The sequence below is a fragment of the Bubalus bubalis genome, chromosome 9 (assembly GCF_019923935.1).
Source record: "Bubalus bubalis isolate 160015118507 breed Murrah chromosome 9, NDDB_SH_1, whole genome shotgun sequence".
NCBI lineage: Eukaryota > Metazoa > Chordata > Mammalia > Artiodactyla > Bovidae > Bubalus > Bubalus bubalis.
The window spans coordinates 107,201,325-107,216,760 of NC_059165.1; the positions used below are offsets into that span (position 1 = coordinate 107,201,325).

The following is a 15,436-nucleotide window of genomic DNA, read 5'->3' on the forward strand; positions in this document are numbered from 1 at the left end:
GATGAGAGCTGGGGTCTGGCTCCCGGCGATCTCGCTTATGGCGGGCTCTGCGATACTAGGCTGGAGAGAAGCAAGTGGCCAGCCCCATGGAGACAGATGGGGCCCTGGAGGGCGGGGCACACTTCCTGGCCCCACTCCTGAGCCTGGCTGAGCATGCTCTCCCCTGCCACTATAATGGAACTCATGTTCTCAGAGAGCAGCGCCAGAAGTTGCTGGAAGCCTTGGGATTTAGAAGCAAAAATCAAAGGCAACTTTGACTGCCAAACCAAAGGGTTTGGACTTGAAGCCTCAGGAGGCTCCCTGGACTCAAAGTCCTGGGACTCAAAGTTAGGCTCACCTTCACTGACCCCAGAATCAGTGGTTTTCAAATGCGAGCAAGAGACAGAAGCCCCTGAAGGGCCTGTCAAAGCAGGGCACTGGCCCCGAGGTTCTGATTCAGCAAGTCTGGGGCAGCGCTGCTGGGGAGCTCGCACTTCTGACAGGTTCCCTGGCACACGTGCTGCCAGCCCAGGGCCACCCTCAGAGTGCCCAGCTCTGCCTCCAGCTGTCTAGTGTGTTGGCTGGGAAACCAAGGTGCAAAGGCCATATCAACAGGCAGAGTGGGCCAGCCAGGGGGCAGATGGGAGCCACCACACACGTTGCCTCTCAGTGACAGCTTCGTGCTAGAAACAGTGTTGTATCAAATGCAGGAGCCCCACAGTGTTCTGTGTCTTTGGGTTTAGTGGTTTCTGTGTGGGGTTTGTTCATAAACATGACATTTACCTTACTCTCTGTCATAAACTGCATGCTCATGTTCCCCCAGATTTATACGTTGATCCCCCAACCCCTCAGTGTGATGGTATTAGGAGGTAATTGGGGTTAGATGAGGTCATGAAGGTGGAGTCCCCATGATGAGACTAGTTTCCTTAAAAGAAGAAGATAAGACATCAGAGTTCTCTGTCTGCCGTATGAGGGCACAGCAAGGAGCTGGCCAGCTGTGAACCCGAAGCCCCTCGCCAGAACCCCATCACGTCCACACCCTCACCTGAGGACTGTGAGAAATGAATGTTCGCTGTTTCAGCCCCCCAATCTATGCTCTTTGTTGTGGTGGCCCACGCTCACCAAGATAACTGTTCATAAATGCTATCTTGTCTGTACTGGTATTTAATATGTTTTAAGAGCGTAATAGCATACTGGAAAGGGGAAACCAATGTGCCAAAACCTATCCTGCTAAGTTAACTCATTGATGTTGGTCAGGTGTCTTTCTCTACCCCCAGCTTCTTGGTCCAGGAGATTCCCTGGGGTTCCACCGACCAGGTTGCATAGGTTGGAGAGACTCATATAGTAGGCAGGGCCAGGCGCAGGACCACACAGGTGATGCTGGTGGGGCAGGTGGGCCAGATAAGCAGCTCGGCTTATGGAGGAAGAAAAGATTCCAGGGACTTGAAAAGAAGAAGTAACCAGCCTCCAGGAGAGTGGTAGTGGGTCCCTGAGGAGGGGTGGTTCTGGGGACAGAGGCAGAGGAAGGGGAGGAAGGGAAGAGCTGTCTAAAGGTTGTGGTGACCAGCCTTTGAAGGCAGCAGTGGCTTGAACCTGGAGGGGCTGCCTCCCTGTGAGGTTCTGTTCCTCCTGGCCTGAGCAGCTTTGAGGGCAAGAGAAAAGAGCCAGCATGAGCAGAGGACAGATGGGGAATATTTAGTCTTTGCTGAGTAACAAATGACCAGAGTTATGGCTTCACACAGCACCTGTGCATTAGTTCACAGCTCTGCAGGTCAGAGATCTTGGTGGTTTGCCTGGGTTTCCTGCTCATGGTGTCTAGAGGCCAAAATAAAAGTGTTGGCCAATCTGGCAACAAATTTTCTCCCAACCTCACCCAGCTGTCAAATTCTGGTCCTTGCGGTCTCCGTGTTCTTGCAGCTGTCTGCCAGGGTGGTTCTCAGCTCCTTGAGGCTACTTTCTGGTCTCGGAATGCAGCACCTTCATCTCAGAGCCAGCAACAGCTTCAGACGCTGCTGATGTCTCTGACTTCTGCTACCCGGTGAAGGCTCCGCTTTGAAAGCATACTTGTGGTTACATTCACCCAGATTGGTGGCCCTGATTTGTGTCTGCTTTCCACTGCATGTCTGGCAGATATAGCAAGTGTACTCGGTCTGTATTCACAGCCCCAGACAGGAGGGTGGGCACTCTTGAGGCCTTGTGAGAATCTGGCCTTGCTGGGTAGGAGAGCAGGACAGCAACCATCTCCTTCAAGGTGTGCACAGCCGCTCTCTGTCCCATCCCCTCAAACCACATGTGTGTGTGCCAAGTGGCTTCATTCATATCCAACTCTTTGTGACCCTATGGACCATCACCCACCAGGCTCCTCTGTCCAGGGGATTCTTCAGGCAAGAATACTGGAGTGGGTTGCCATGCCCCACTCCAGGGGATCTTCCTGACCCAGGGATCGAACCCATGTCTCTTACGTCTCCTGTGTTTGCAGACAGGGTCTTTACCACTAATACCACCGGGGAAGCTCAAACCACATGTCCCTTCCCAAATGCTCCTGGGCCATCTCCCTCTGGGTGCCACTGCCCTGGGACAAGAAAATGACATCTTTATTTGTCCCCACCACTAACTGTAGTCAAACTCACCTTCAGTTATGAATGGAGGTGACCAAGTGCAACAGCCTTTGTGGTTTTCTGAGATGCTATCACCAGGGGAAAGCAGGCACTTTCGTCTCAGAGGATGATGGCCGTTGGTGCAGAGATTACAAAATGAAGTTGAGCTCTCAGCCCACCATGTAGGCTCAGTAAAGAAACTCATGGTCCTGAATCACAAGCTTGTTCCCTGTTGCTGTAACCTGATGTCAGCCTGCTTGTTTGCTTGTAGCTGTTTCTTTCTTCTCCACCCGGGTCTGGGATGATGACTTAACTATACAGCAGAGCGTTTCTACAGGCCAAACCTCCTTCTCCAAGTGCTCACATCTCACATAATCCGTTTATCAGGATGGAGACCTTGCTAGTGCACAGCCAAACACAGGCTGACTTCGGCAGTCTCTCCATGGACATCCTTCTCTACTCCAGGATCTGACGCAGGAGTCCTGGCTGCATTTGGTGTTATTGCATTCTGTGTGCTCTGAGAGTTTGGGGAGCACAGAACACCAAGGTGGCAGCACCCTGCATTAGCAGCACTTCTCAGTTTACAGCATCCCTCTCCCACTAAGCTGTCTCTAGTTCCTGGAGAGACCCTTAAACGGGACAGCGCATGGTTGTTCCGGGGTCTGGGGCCCAGAGTCCTGGTGGATGCTGCTCCCCACCAACCTGTCCAGCCCCCAGCCCCAGGTCAATGCACCTTCCACCTCCCCCGAGAAGATTATGGGAGGAAGGAGTTACAAATCTTCATCTTCCAAGTATTAACTGACTGAGGGTACCTACCTCCTCCTCGGATTAGAAGTTTGAATCTTGGGAGTGTTGAGAAGATAGCACATGTCCAGTTTGGAGTTTTCTTCCAGATTTATGGACATACAGTTGACATATAACACTGTGTAAGGTTAAGGCTACATAATGAAAAGAAAAGTTATGTTAAGAAAAGTTATGATCAACCTAGATAGCATATTCAAAAGCAGAAACATTACTTTGCCAACAAAGGTCCGTCTAGTTAAGGCTATGGTTTTTCCTGTGGTCATGTATGGATGTGAGAGCTGGACTGTGAAGAAAGCTGAGCGCCGAAGAATCGATGCTTTTGGACTATGGTGTTGGAGAAGACTCTTGAGAGTCCCTTGGACTGCAAGGAGATCCAACCAGTCCATTCTGAAGGAGATCAGCCCTGGGATTTCTTTGGAAGGAATGATGCTAAAGCTGAAACTCCAGTACTTTGGCCCCCTCACGCGAAGAGTTGACTCTTTGGAAAAGACTCTGATGCTGGGAGGGATTGGGGGCAGGAGGAGAAGGGGACGACAGAGGATGAGATGGCTGGATGGCATCACTGACTCGATGGACGTGAGTCTGAGTGAACTCTGGGAGTTGGTGATGGACAGGGAGGCCTGGCGTGCTGCGATTCATGGGGTCGCAAAGAGTTGGACACGACTGAGCGATGGAAATGAACTGAACTGAAGGTTAAGGTGTACAATGCAATTATCTGATGTATGTCCATGAAATAATGATGTATATATTGCAAAATGATTACCACAGTAAGGTTAGTGAATACACTTTGGATATTCAATTTAAATTTTTATGAACCAATTTATCCTTGAAGGCTCACCCAAAATTCAGTGACATCAGTTGGGCCCCTGTGACCCTTCTCTGCCCCCTTTCTCCCACACACAGACTCCTCCCATGTCTGACAGGACCCCCCAACTTTCTGCCCTATGTGGGCAGGGTCTGCACCACCAGGAGTCTCTTGGTTGCCCAGCTCTGGGACAGAGGAACCTTTCTGGAAATAATTCAGGGAACTTAAGGGGCCATCAGGTCTAGCGTGGGTGGAAAAGGGATCCAGCCGGGATTGGTGGAGGCCAGAACAGGGGTGTGGCCTCTGGGCTGGGAGCTGTCTGCCAGTACTCTGGCCTTGCTTGGGCAGTGGTAATATGAGACCTGAATGGGAAGATGGCCTGGAGAAGGCAGGGACAGGGGCGCTAACCCAGCACCGCAACCTTAGGACGAGCCTGGGGAGAAGCCGTGAACTCGGGAGCCCCATTTTGCTTTCCCCTGGCAGGATGGGGAGAGGTGGGGAGGGCCCAGGTGGGGACAGGCTGTGGGGCTCTGGGGACGGGCAGCTCAGCCCCCACCCACAGTGAGCCCTGGCATCTGGCATCTGGCAGGGGGACAAGCATCCTGGGACTGGTGAGGACAGAGAGAGATAGAGTCCGCTTTTTTTTTTTCCTGTCTGAATTAAGTGGCCCTTTGTTTTTCCACTTGTTCTGAGTCTCCAAGTACATTCAGCCAGTAAAAAGAAATCCACTCAGAAATCAATTGAGTGGATTTTCTTTCTGACAGACCCTCTTCATCCCTTCTCCAGTTTGAGCCTGGCTGCCAGCAACAGAAGAGAAGGGGAGAACCCCACGAACCTCAGGAGACAGCCCCCTTCAGAAAGGCTCCAAGACCAGAGCCACGAAGGGCAAACGCTACCTTAATGTTCCATCAGGAAATGTTCAAACATCCAAAATGATGCAGGACTTAAACAAAGAACGTCTATGTATGCACAATGCACATTTTGCTTGACCCAGTGTATTCCATACCTCACCATCCCTTCTATTCACCCACCTATTCATTGTGTGTTTTTAATGTGACCTCAATCCACTCTTTCCCTGAAGACTTTGGCGGCTGCTGCTGCTGCTAAGTCGCTTCAGTCGTGTCTGACTCTGTGCGACCCCATAGAAGGCAGCCCACCAGGATCCCCTGTCCCTGGGATTCTCCAGGCAAGAACACTGGAGTGGGTTGCCATTTCCTTCTCCAATGCATGAAAGTGAAAAGTGAAAGTGAAGTTGCTCCATCGTGTCCAACTCTTTGCGACCCCATGGACTGCAGCCTACCAGGCTCCTCCATCCATGGGATTTTCCAGACAGGAGTACTGGAGTGGGGTGCCATTGCCTTCTCCAGAAGACTTTGACTGGCTCATCATTAACTAGAGTTCAACATTTGTTTGCAAATCGCATCCCATGTGGAGCGTCAAAATGTGGAACACATTGGTGCAAAACATTCTGAATCACAGAGTGGAAGAGCCAGAGCTGATCAGGGCAGCCTCACCTGGAGTGACAGCTCGTTCCTGCTTAAAAAATCCCTGGTGGTCCAATGGTTAAAAATCCACCTTGCAATGCAGGTGACACCAGTTCAATCCCTGGTCCAGGAGGATCCCACGTGCTGCGGGGCAGATAGACTGTTGCGCCACAACTACTGAGCCAGCGCTCTAGAGCTCACGAGCCACAACTAAGGAAGCCTGCTCATCCTGGAGCCCATGCTCAGCAGCAAGAGAAGCCACTGCAGTGAGAAACCCACGCACTGTAACTAGACAATAGCCCCCACTTGCTGCAACTAGAGAAAGCCCGCTCAGAACAATGAAGACCCAGCACAACCAAAAATAAAGTAAAAGAAAGTGGAGTCGCTCAGCTGTGTCCGACTCTTTGTGACCCCATGGACTGTAGCCTACCAGGTTCCTCCATCCATGGGATTTTCCAGGCAAGAATACTGGAGTGGGGTGCCAGGGTCACAGTGAGAGGTACCACTCGGTGGAAACGGATGGCCAACCTGAGCCAGGAGCAGTCAGAGCCAGCCACATATGCCGGTATAGGCAGAGTGGTCACCGGGGCCAGGACAGGGATATCTCAGTGGGTGAGAAGGCACAGATATTGGCTGAAGTATGTTGGGGAGGTGGTGGAGGTGACAATGTTCTGAAAGAGAACCAAGGTCCGGGGAGTTTTGCCCTCTGATTTATAACTGGGAAGTGAAGGGAACCATTAGTTTCTCAGTGGTGTCTGACTCTTGGCGATCCCACGGACTCTAGCTCGCAAGACTCCTCTGTCCATGGGTCTCCAGGCAAGAATACTGGAGTGGGTGGCCATTCCCTTCTCTGGGGGATCTTCCCAACCCAGGAATCGAAACCAGATCTCCTGCATTGCTGGTGGATTCTTTACCACCTAAGCCACCAGGGAAGTGGGAGGTTATCTGCAAAAGCTCAGACAGAGTAGCAGAGGGCATGCAGGTTAGACACAGTCTACCTCACCCTCTGACCCTCACAACCCATCCTGGACATCTGAACTCAGCCTGGAGTGGGCAGAGCTGGCCCATCCTCTCCACCCTGAAGTCCTCACCCTGCCCACTGGGAGCCTTTGAGAGCAGAGACTGCTGACCCTGGCCTGCATGCCATCTCTCAGTCCAAGTGCCAGCTTCCCCCATCCTCCCATCTGTGTGTCCGGCCCATGCTGGTCCATCAGGAAGCCAAACACCTCGGTCAGCACAGGGGTCCCAGAGAGACAGCAGCAGCCCCTACAGTCTCTGCTCAGAGCAGTCTGTGCAGGATGGGGCGCAGGACAGCGAGGCTCAGATCACAGAATACTACCTAGAGAGGAGAGACCTCATAGCTGGGTGAGAGAAGAGGGCTGCCCTTTCTGAAAACCTTGGGGTCCCAGACCCTGGGGTGGGTGTGGGAGAAAGCTGGGGAGGGTCAGGCCTCAGGCACCCAGGATTCAATAGGCTCTGCAGGTAATGAAGGAAGAAGTAAGGGAACAAGCCACCCCACAGTTGGAATGCCACTCCAGGAATACAGACTCAGGCGGGGCCATGGGGATGTCTGTGATATCTGCTGTGAGGTCATGGCTAGGTTTTGGCATGAGGATGTACAGGATGGAGACTGTACCCAGGGAGGGGTGTCAGATATTAGGGCACAGATGTGAGAGGGACCCAGGAGACCCGGAGTCTGGTTTGGAGGCTTCAGGTTTTCCCTAGAAATGGGGGCGCTAGAGATGGCCACCCATGAAAAGAAGGCTCAGCTCCACTTGAGCCTGTGGATGCATGGTGTCGTGGACATTCCCCAGGGAAAGATAGATTTTAACTCATGAGAGATGCACTTGATCAGGAAGGAAGAGCAAGCCGAGGATAGAGGTTGCCCAGAAACGGTGGGCAGAATGGGCACAGGATGAGAGGATGCCAAGCTTGGGAAATGCTGTGACTTCAAGAAGTTGCCCTCTCCTCAGCCAGCTAACTTAATATAGAACTACGTAAGTGCTGCAGTGGGGAGGTATAGAGGGTGATGCTCACACAGGATGGCAGGGGGATTGTGGGAGATAAAAGGGACAGGGACTCTGTGTGGCCACAGAGTTCTGTCTCAGTCTCTGTGGGGTCCCTGGGTCCTGGTGCACACAAGGTTTGTTTGAGCCCTCTGAGCATCTCTGGTGGGAATGGGGTTTGATTCTAAACATGAATTTGCCCCTCCTACCATCTTGCTGGGGCTTCTTCTTTGCCCCTGGGCGTGGGGTATCCCCTACCCTATGTGGGATATTCTCCTTCAAGAATACACAGAGGAACTATACAAAAAAGATCTTCACGACCCAGATAATCACGATGATATGATCACTCACCTAGAGCCAGACATCCTGGAGTGTGAAGTCAAGTGGGCCTTAGGAAGCATCACTACGAACAAAGCTAGTGGAGGTGATGGAATTCCAGTTCAGCTCTTTCAAATCCTAAAAGATGATGCTATGAAAGATGCATTCAATATGCCAGCAAATTTGGAAAAATCAGCAGTGGCCACAGGACTGGAAAAGGTCAGTTTTCATTCCAATCCCAAAGAAAGGCAATGCCAAAGAATACTCAAACTACCACACAATTGTACTCATTCACATGCTAATAAAGTAATTCTCAAAATTCTTCAAACCAGGCTTGAACAATATGTGAAGTGTCAACTTCCAAATATTCAAATTGGTTTTAGAAAAGGCAGAGGAACCAGAGATCAAATTGCCAATATCCGTTGGATTATTGAAAAATCAAGAGAGTTACAGAAAAACATCTATTTCTGCTTTATTGACTATGCCAAAGCCTTTGACTATATGGATCACCACAAACTGGAAAATTCTCAAAGAAATCGGAATACCAGACCACCTTGTCTGCCTCTTGAGAAATCTGTATGCAGGTCAGGAAGCAACAGTTAGAACTGGACACGGAACAACAGACTGGTTCCAAATAGGGAAAGGAGTACGTCAAGGCTCTATATTGTCACCCTGCTTATTTAACTTCTATGCAGAGTACATTATGAGAAATGCAGGGCTGGAAGAAGCACAAGCTGGAATCAAGATTGCAAGGAGAAATATCAATAACCTCAGATATGCAGATGACACCACCCTTATGGCAGAAAGCAAAGAAGAACTAAAGAGCCTCTTGATGAAAGTGAAAGAGGAGAGTGAAAAAGTTGGCTTAAAGTTCAATATTTAGAAAACTAAGATCATGGCATCCAGTCCCATCATTTCATGGCAAATAGATGGGGAAACAATGGAAACAGTGGCAGACTTTATCTTTTGGGGCTCCAAAATCACTGCAGATGGTGACTGCAGCCATGAAATAAAAAGATGCTTACTCCTTGGAAGAAAAGCTATGACCAACCTAGACAGGATATTCAAAAGCAGAGACATTACTTTGCCAACAAAGGTCCATTTAGTCAAGGCTATGATTTTCCCCATAGTCATGTATGGATGTGCGAGTTTGACTATAAAGAAAGCTGAGTGCCGAAGAATTGATGCCTTTGAACTGTGGTGTTGGAGAAGACTGTTGAGAGTCCCTTGGACTGCAAGGAGATCCAACCAGTCCATCCTAAAGGAAAACAGCCCTGAATATTCATTGGAAGGACTGGTGCTGAAGCTGAAACTCCAATACTTTAGCCACCTGATGCAAAGAACTGACTCATTTGAAAAGACCCTGATGCTGGGAAAGATTGAAGGCGGGAGGAGAAGGGAACGACAGAGGATGAGATGGTTGGATGGCATCACTGACTCCATGGACATGAGTTTGAGTAAACTCCGGGAGTTGGTGATGGACAGGGAGGCCTGACGTGCTGCAGTCCATGGGGTCGCAAAGAGTCGGACATGACTGAGTGACTGAACTGAGCTGAACTGTGGCCACAGAGATGTGTGGGACAAAGTCCCACATTGACGGAGAGATGGGTGGAGACAGGAACTGTGCCCAGAGCCTGGTGTGGCAGGAGCCGGGGGCTGGCAGAGTGTGAGAGGATGGAGCTGGACAGATCTCAGAGGACTGTGCAATGAGGAAGTGTTCTGTCTGGATCATCCAATGAGGCGTCTCCAGGTGCTGAAGGACATGGGTTGTGCCTCGAGGCAAGGCGGCCTCTGGAGATTTTGGAGACAAAGAGGGAAAGGTGTTAGGGTCTGATTTGTATTTCCGAGGGTAGGTTTGTTTCTCTGAGAGACGGTGATTCCTGTTTCCTCTCATTCTCACCACAGATGGATGGCTCTGGGTTAGACTCAGAGTGGGACTTATTGAAAGCATCAAAGTGTAGGTGTGCGGCTTGCTGAGGAACACAGAAGCCTCTGTCCCATGTTCTTAGGCATGCCTAACCCTCCAGGAGAGAGCAGATGCTGAACAAGAGGAACCTCTGGGGGTCCAGCTGAAATGTTCACAAAGTCACTCACCAAATTAAGGAAAGGGAAACAGACATTTCCACCTGGATCCCACCAGAGAAACCTACCAGATAAGCAGGGACCATCTTGCCAGGCAGAGGGGTCAGTCTGGGACTGGGCCACACCACACCAGAAAGCCCAGTGGGAGGAGGAGATGGGGCTCTTGGAGGAGGAGAGAGCGCTGTGGCCAAAGGCCGGGTGAGCATGGGCAACACCTGTACCGCTCTGTGCCCAGAGAGAGAGTGGATCTCTGGGGACCAAGGAAGAAAGCACAGAGCCACCCACACCCAGTGGTCCTCCTAAGTCCACAGGGCCTCCCGTGCATTGGTCGTCTCCTGCCATCCTAAACATTTTCATGGCCCTTTCTGAGAGACCCTGAAGAGCCTTTGTGATATCCGTGGTTAATGGGAGGCAGGCTTCAACAGATGGCCCCAAAAAGTAGCAGCGGCCACACAGTCATTCACATGGAGCTTCCACCCAGGGGTGAAGGAAGCGTTGAGACACAGGAGCCAAGCAGAGCCCATCACCCTACAAACACAGATGCTCCCACAGATGACAGAATCATGGGTTATCCATCCGATTGGTCAGATACAACAACGTGTCACCATGGGATTGGGGAAGCTCATTCCCTCTGCCCTGGAAAGAGCCAGATGGTTCTTCCTCTGAAATCAAGGGGTAATCAAACCTGTCCACCCTAAAGGAAATCAACCCTGAATATTCATTGGTTAAGGACTGATGCTGAAGCTGAAGCTCCAATACTTTGGCCACCTGATGCAAAGAGCTGACTCATTGGAAAAGACCCTGATGCTGGGAAGGATTGAGGGCAGGAGGAGAAGGGGATGACAGAGGATGAGATGGTTGGATGGCATCATTGACTCAATGGACATGAGTTTGAGCAAACTCCAGGAGATAGTTAAGGACAAGCAAGCCTGACATGCTTCAGTCCATGGGGTTGCAAAGAGTCAGACACAACTGAGTGACTGAACAACAATCATGAATAGTAACATGACCACATTTCAATCAGTTGCGACACATAAACACGTGTGTAACCAACAGCCTCATCAAACACAGAGCGCTTCCTTCACCCTAGACCCTAGTGGTCCAGTAGAACTTTCCACAGGGACCGAAATGTTCTTATATCTAACCATCCAACATGGTAACCACAGATCATGTCTAGCAAGTGTGGCTAAGAAACCAAACTTTTCTCTCATTTTTTGTCATTTTGCTTAAATTAAATTGGCACATGTCGTGAGTGGGAACCATTTGGCAAAGCACAGCCTGAGATATATTTTCTCATGCCGCCTTTCGGTCAGGCCAGACCTCCCATGAGAATGAGGAAACTATCCTGATTTCTGTATCTATCCACGGTGTTGCTGGGCCTTGGTCTCCATCAGAGGAATCGTGGTCACCCACACTGTATCAGGTCTCTCTTAAGCTCGCTGCCAGGGAGATCCCTGACCTTTGCAGCAGCAGACCACTCCTATTTCCATGTAGCATTCCTCTGCAAGAGTAAACACTGTCTGTTCATCCATGCTTCTGTGGATGCATCCTTTGGTGGTTTCCAAGTTTTTCTCTGATGATCACAGCCCTGTGAATATTCTTGAGCACATCTTATTGTGTACATAAGCTTTTATATCTGTTGAGTAAATAGCCAAAAGCCTGCTGGAATGGTGGGCATGAGTTCAGTAGTGATTTTCGCCTATATGATTTATTTACCCACTGCTGTGCCCCATCTCTATGTGTGTGTGTGTGTGCTAAGTCGCTTCAGTCATGTCTGACTCTTGGTGACCCCATGGACTGTAGCCCACCAGACTGCTCTGTCCATGGGATTCTCCAAGCAAGAATACTGGAGTGGGTTGCCATGCCCTCCTTCAGGGTGCCCCATCTCTAACTCCACTCTAACGGCAGAAAGCAGAGAGGAACTAAAGAGCCTCTTGATGAAGATGAAAGAGGAGAGTGAAAAAACTGGCTTGAAATTCAGCATTCAAAAAACTAAGATCATGGCATCCGGTCCCATCACTTCATGGCATACAGAAGAGGAAAAGTGAAAGCAGTAACAGATTTTCCTTTCTTGGGCTCCAAAATCACTGCGGACAGGGACTGCAGCCATGAAATTGAAAGACACTTGCTCCTTGGAAGAAAAGCTATGACACCTAGACAGTATCTCAAAGAACAAAGTATCTTAAAGAACAAAGACATCACCTTGTTGATAACAGTCCGTATAGTCAAAGCTATGGTTTTTCCAGTAGTCATGTACAGATGTGAGAGTTGGACCATAAAAAAAGCTGAGCACTGAAGAATTGATGCCTTCAAACTGTGGTGCTGGAGAAGACTCTTTAGAGTCCCTTGGACTGCAAGGAGCTCAAACCAGCCAATCCTAAAGGAAATCAACAATAAATATTCATTGGAAGGACTGATGCTGAAGCTCCAATACTTTGGCCACCTGATGTGAAGAGCTGACTCACTGGAAAAGACCCTGAGGCTGGGAAAAATTGAGTATAGGCGTAGAAGAGGATGGCAGATGATAAGATGGTTAGATAGCATCATTGACTCAATGGACATGAACTTGAGCAACTCCAGGAGATAGTGAAGGACAGGGGAGCCCGGCATGCTGCAGTCCCTGAGCTGGACGTTACTTAGCTACTGAACAACATGCCCTACCTCACACTGCTCTAGAAGTGATTGTCCTCCTGCCACAGACCCAGCAGCACCTCCTCTGGGCAGCCCCTGTACTGACTCAGCATCATCTGTATCCTTGAGTTCTGTTCTCTGTGTTCCTGAACTGTTTCAGGGTGCTGCTATCTCCACACCACTGGAGCCAGGACCCCTGCAGCTGTGCAGAGAAGCAGGGAAGCCTCCACCACTTCCTTGATTTCTTTTCTGTCAATCCATGTGCACATCACGATGTTTTGTGCTAAGTGTCAGGTACAGGACAGGGACAGGCTTCTTCCGCGGTGGAAGCACATCTTGCCCAAGGGAAGGAAGGGCCTGTGTGCATCCTCCAAAGAAAGTTCACCTAGGATAGGCCTGACTCCTGCTCCCGGTTCATGGGCCACAAGGGCACTTCCCCTACTAACCAGGCCTCCTTGTCCTTCTCCCCCAGGTCCCTGGCTGTTGGGCCCCAGTACTCATCCCTGGGGACCCAGCCCATCCTCTGCGCCAGCATCCCAGGCTTAGTACCCAAGCAGCTGCGTTTCTGCCGGAACTACGTGGAGATCATGCCCAGCGTGGCAGAGGGCATCAAAATCAGCATCCAGGAGTGCCAACACCAGTTCCGTGGCCGCCGTTGGAACTGCACCACCATCAACAACAGCCTGGCCATCTTTGGCCCCGTGCTGGACAAAGGTACAGGTGGTACCCATCATGGCTAGCCGGGCAGAGGTGGTAGCCCAGGGATGTGGGTGCAGCAGGGCTCAAACCAGCTTCCCCCTCAGTGGGAGTGGGCACAAGCCAGTTCATTTCCTTTCTGCCTCTGTTTCTCACCTGTGCTCAAGCATAGGAACAGCACTTTCAGTAAGGGGGCAGTGCTCGTTACTATAGGGATCTCCTGTGTGGGTCCTTTCCAATGCTCACCCACTCTGGAGGGTGCTCCTGGAGTTTGGGAAGGGTATAGGATCACACAGAGATTCCTCCTGCTTCCCCTTTCCCAAAAAACAGTTACACAGTTTCACGGGGACAGGATTAACCACTGCAGTTTTCCTGAAGAAGCCTGGACTTCAGGCAGGTCTTAGAAAATACAAAAACAAACAGAAAACACAAAAAAAGGGTGAGGGTTGGGGATCATAGAGGCACACAGCACAAGTTATCCAGGGTCCTGGAGCCCGGGAAGAAGAGGAAGATCTGGCAGGCTGGGTGTTGGTTACCTCTTGGGGAAGAGCAAATTTGTACAAGACATAGCAGTTTAAACAATAATAATCATGTGTTGTCGGTCCCAGCATCTGCAGATGTGGAGATGCAGTAGGCAGGGCTGGTCTCTGGTAACAAGAGAGAGAGAGACGAGCTGATCCTCATCTCTCTTACATGCCTGGTGGCCCCTGCTGCTTCTGCACAGGACCTGGGTTCACTTAAATGCAGTGGCTGGGCCCTCCAGCAAGTGAGGAAAGAGGGAAGGAGAGAGAAAAAGAGAAAGAGGGAGAGAGGCTTCTTTCACTGAGCATAATGTTTCCAAGATGCATCCACCCGTAGTATGTTTTGGTACTTTATTCCTTTTTGTGGCTGAATTATATTTCATTGTACAGATGGATCACATTTTGTTTATCCATTCATCTGTTGATGGACAATTAGGTTGTTTCATGCCTTTTATTGTTTGTTGTGAATAATGCTGATATTTCAAGTATCTGAATACCTGTTTTTCAATTCTTCTGGGTGTATTCCTAGAAGTAGAATTACATTGTAATTCTGTGTTTTGAGGAATTACCAAACTCTTTTACCACAGCAACTGCACCATTTGCTCTCCCACCAGCAACACAAGAGGGTTCCAGTTTCTCCACATTATTGCCAATGTTTGTTATTCTTCTTTTTTTTTTTTCTTTAGCCTTCCCAGTGGATCTGAAGTGATATCTCACTGAAATTTTTATTTGCACATCCCTGATGACTAATGATGTTGAGCATCTTTTCATGGGATTGTAGAACATCTGAATGTCTTTTTTGGAGAAATGTCTATGCAAGTCCTTTGCCCAGTTTTTAATTGAGTTGTTTGTGTTTCTATTGTTGAGTTGTCGGAGTTCTTTATATATCTAACACTAGACACTTATCAGAAATATAATTTTCAAATATCTTCTCCCTTTATAGATTGTCTTTTCACTTTTACGACAGGGTCCATTGATGTACAGAAGTTTTAAATTTTGATGACATTCAATTTACCTATTTAGATATCATATCAAAGTAAACATTGCCTAATCTACAGTTATGAAGTTTTACACTTGTGTGTTCTCCTGAGAGTTTTATAGTTTTACTTCTTACATTTAGGTCTTTGATCTATTTTTAGTGAATTTTTGTATATAGTGAGAAGTTAAGTGTCCAGCCAGCTAAATTCTTTTGCATGTGGGAAACCAATTATTTCAGCACCATCTGTTCAAAAGACTAGTCTCTCCCCTATTGAATAGTCTTGGCACCCTGGTTAAAAATCAATTGTTCATGGATGTTTGGGTTTATTTCTGGACTTCCAGTTCTATTCCATTGGTCTATATGTCTACCTTTCTTCCAATACAACATTATTTTGATTTCTATAGTTTTATAGTATGCTTTAGAGTTGGTAAGTATAAGTTCTCCAACTTTATTTTTATTTTACAATTGCTTTGGCTTTGCTTGTTTTGGGTTTTGGAGAATCCCTTACAATTCCATATGAATTTTAGGGTTATT

General features: G+C 49.1%; 1 protein-coding gene across 2 annotated transcripts in view; it reads left to right on the plus strand.

The window, feature by feature from the left end:
• The window catches only part of WNT3A (Wnt family member 3A), a 73,425-nt gene that overhangs the window by 10,276 nt on the left and 47,713 nt on the right, over window positions 1–15,436 (plus strand). For both annotated transcript variants that reach the window (XM_025292139.3, NM_001290950.1), the window contains 1 exon segment: window positions 13,179–13,420. In XM_025292139.3, coding sequence (XP_025147924.1) covers window positions 13,179–13,420 — 242 coding nt within the window.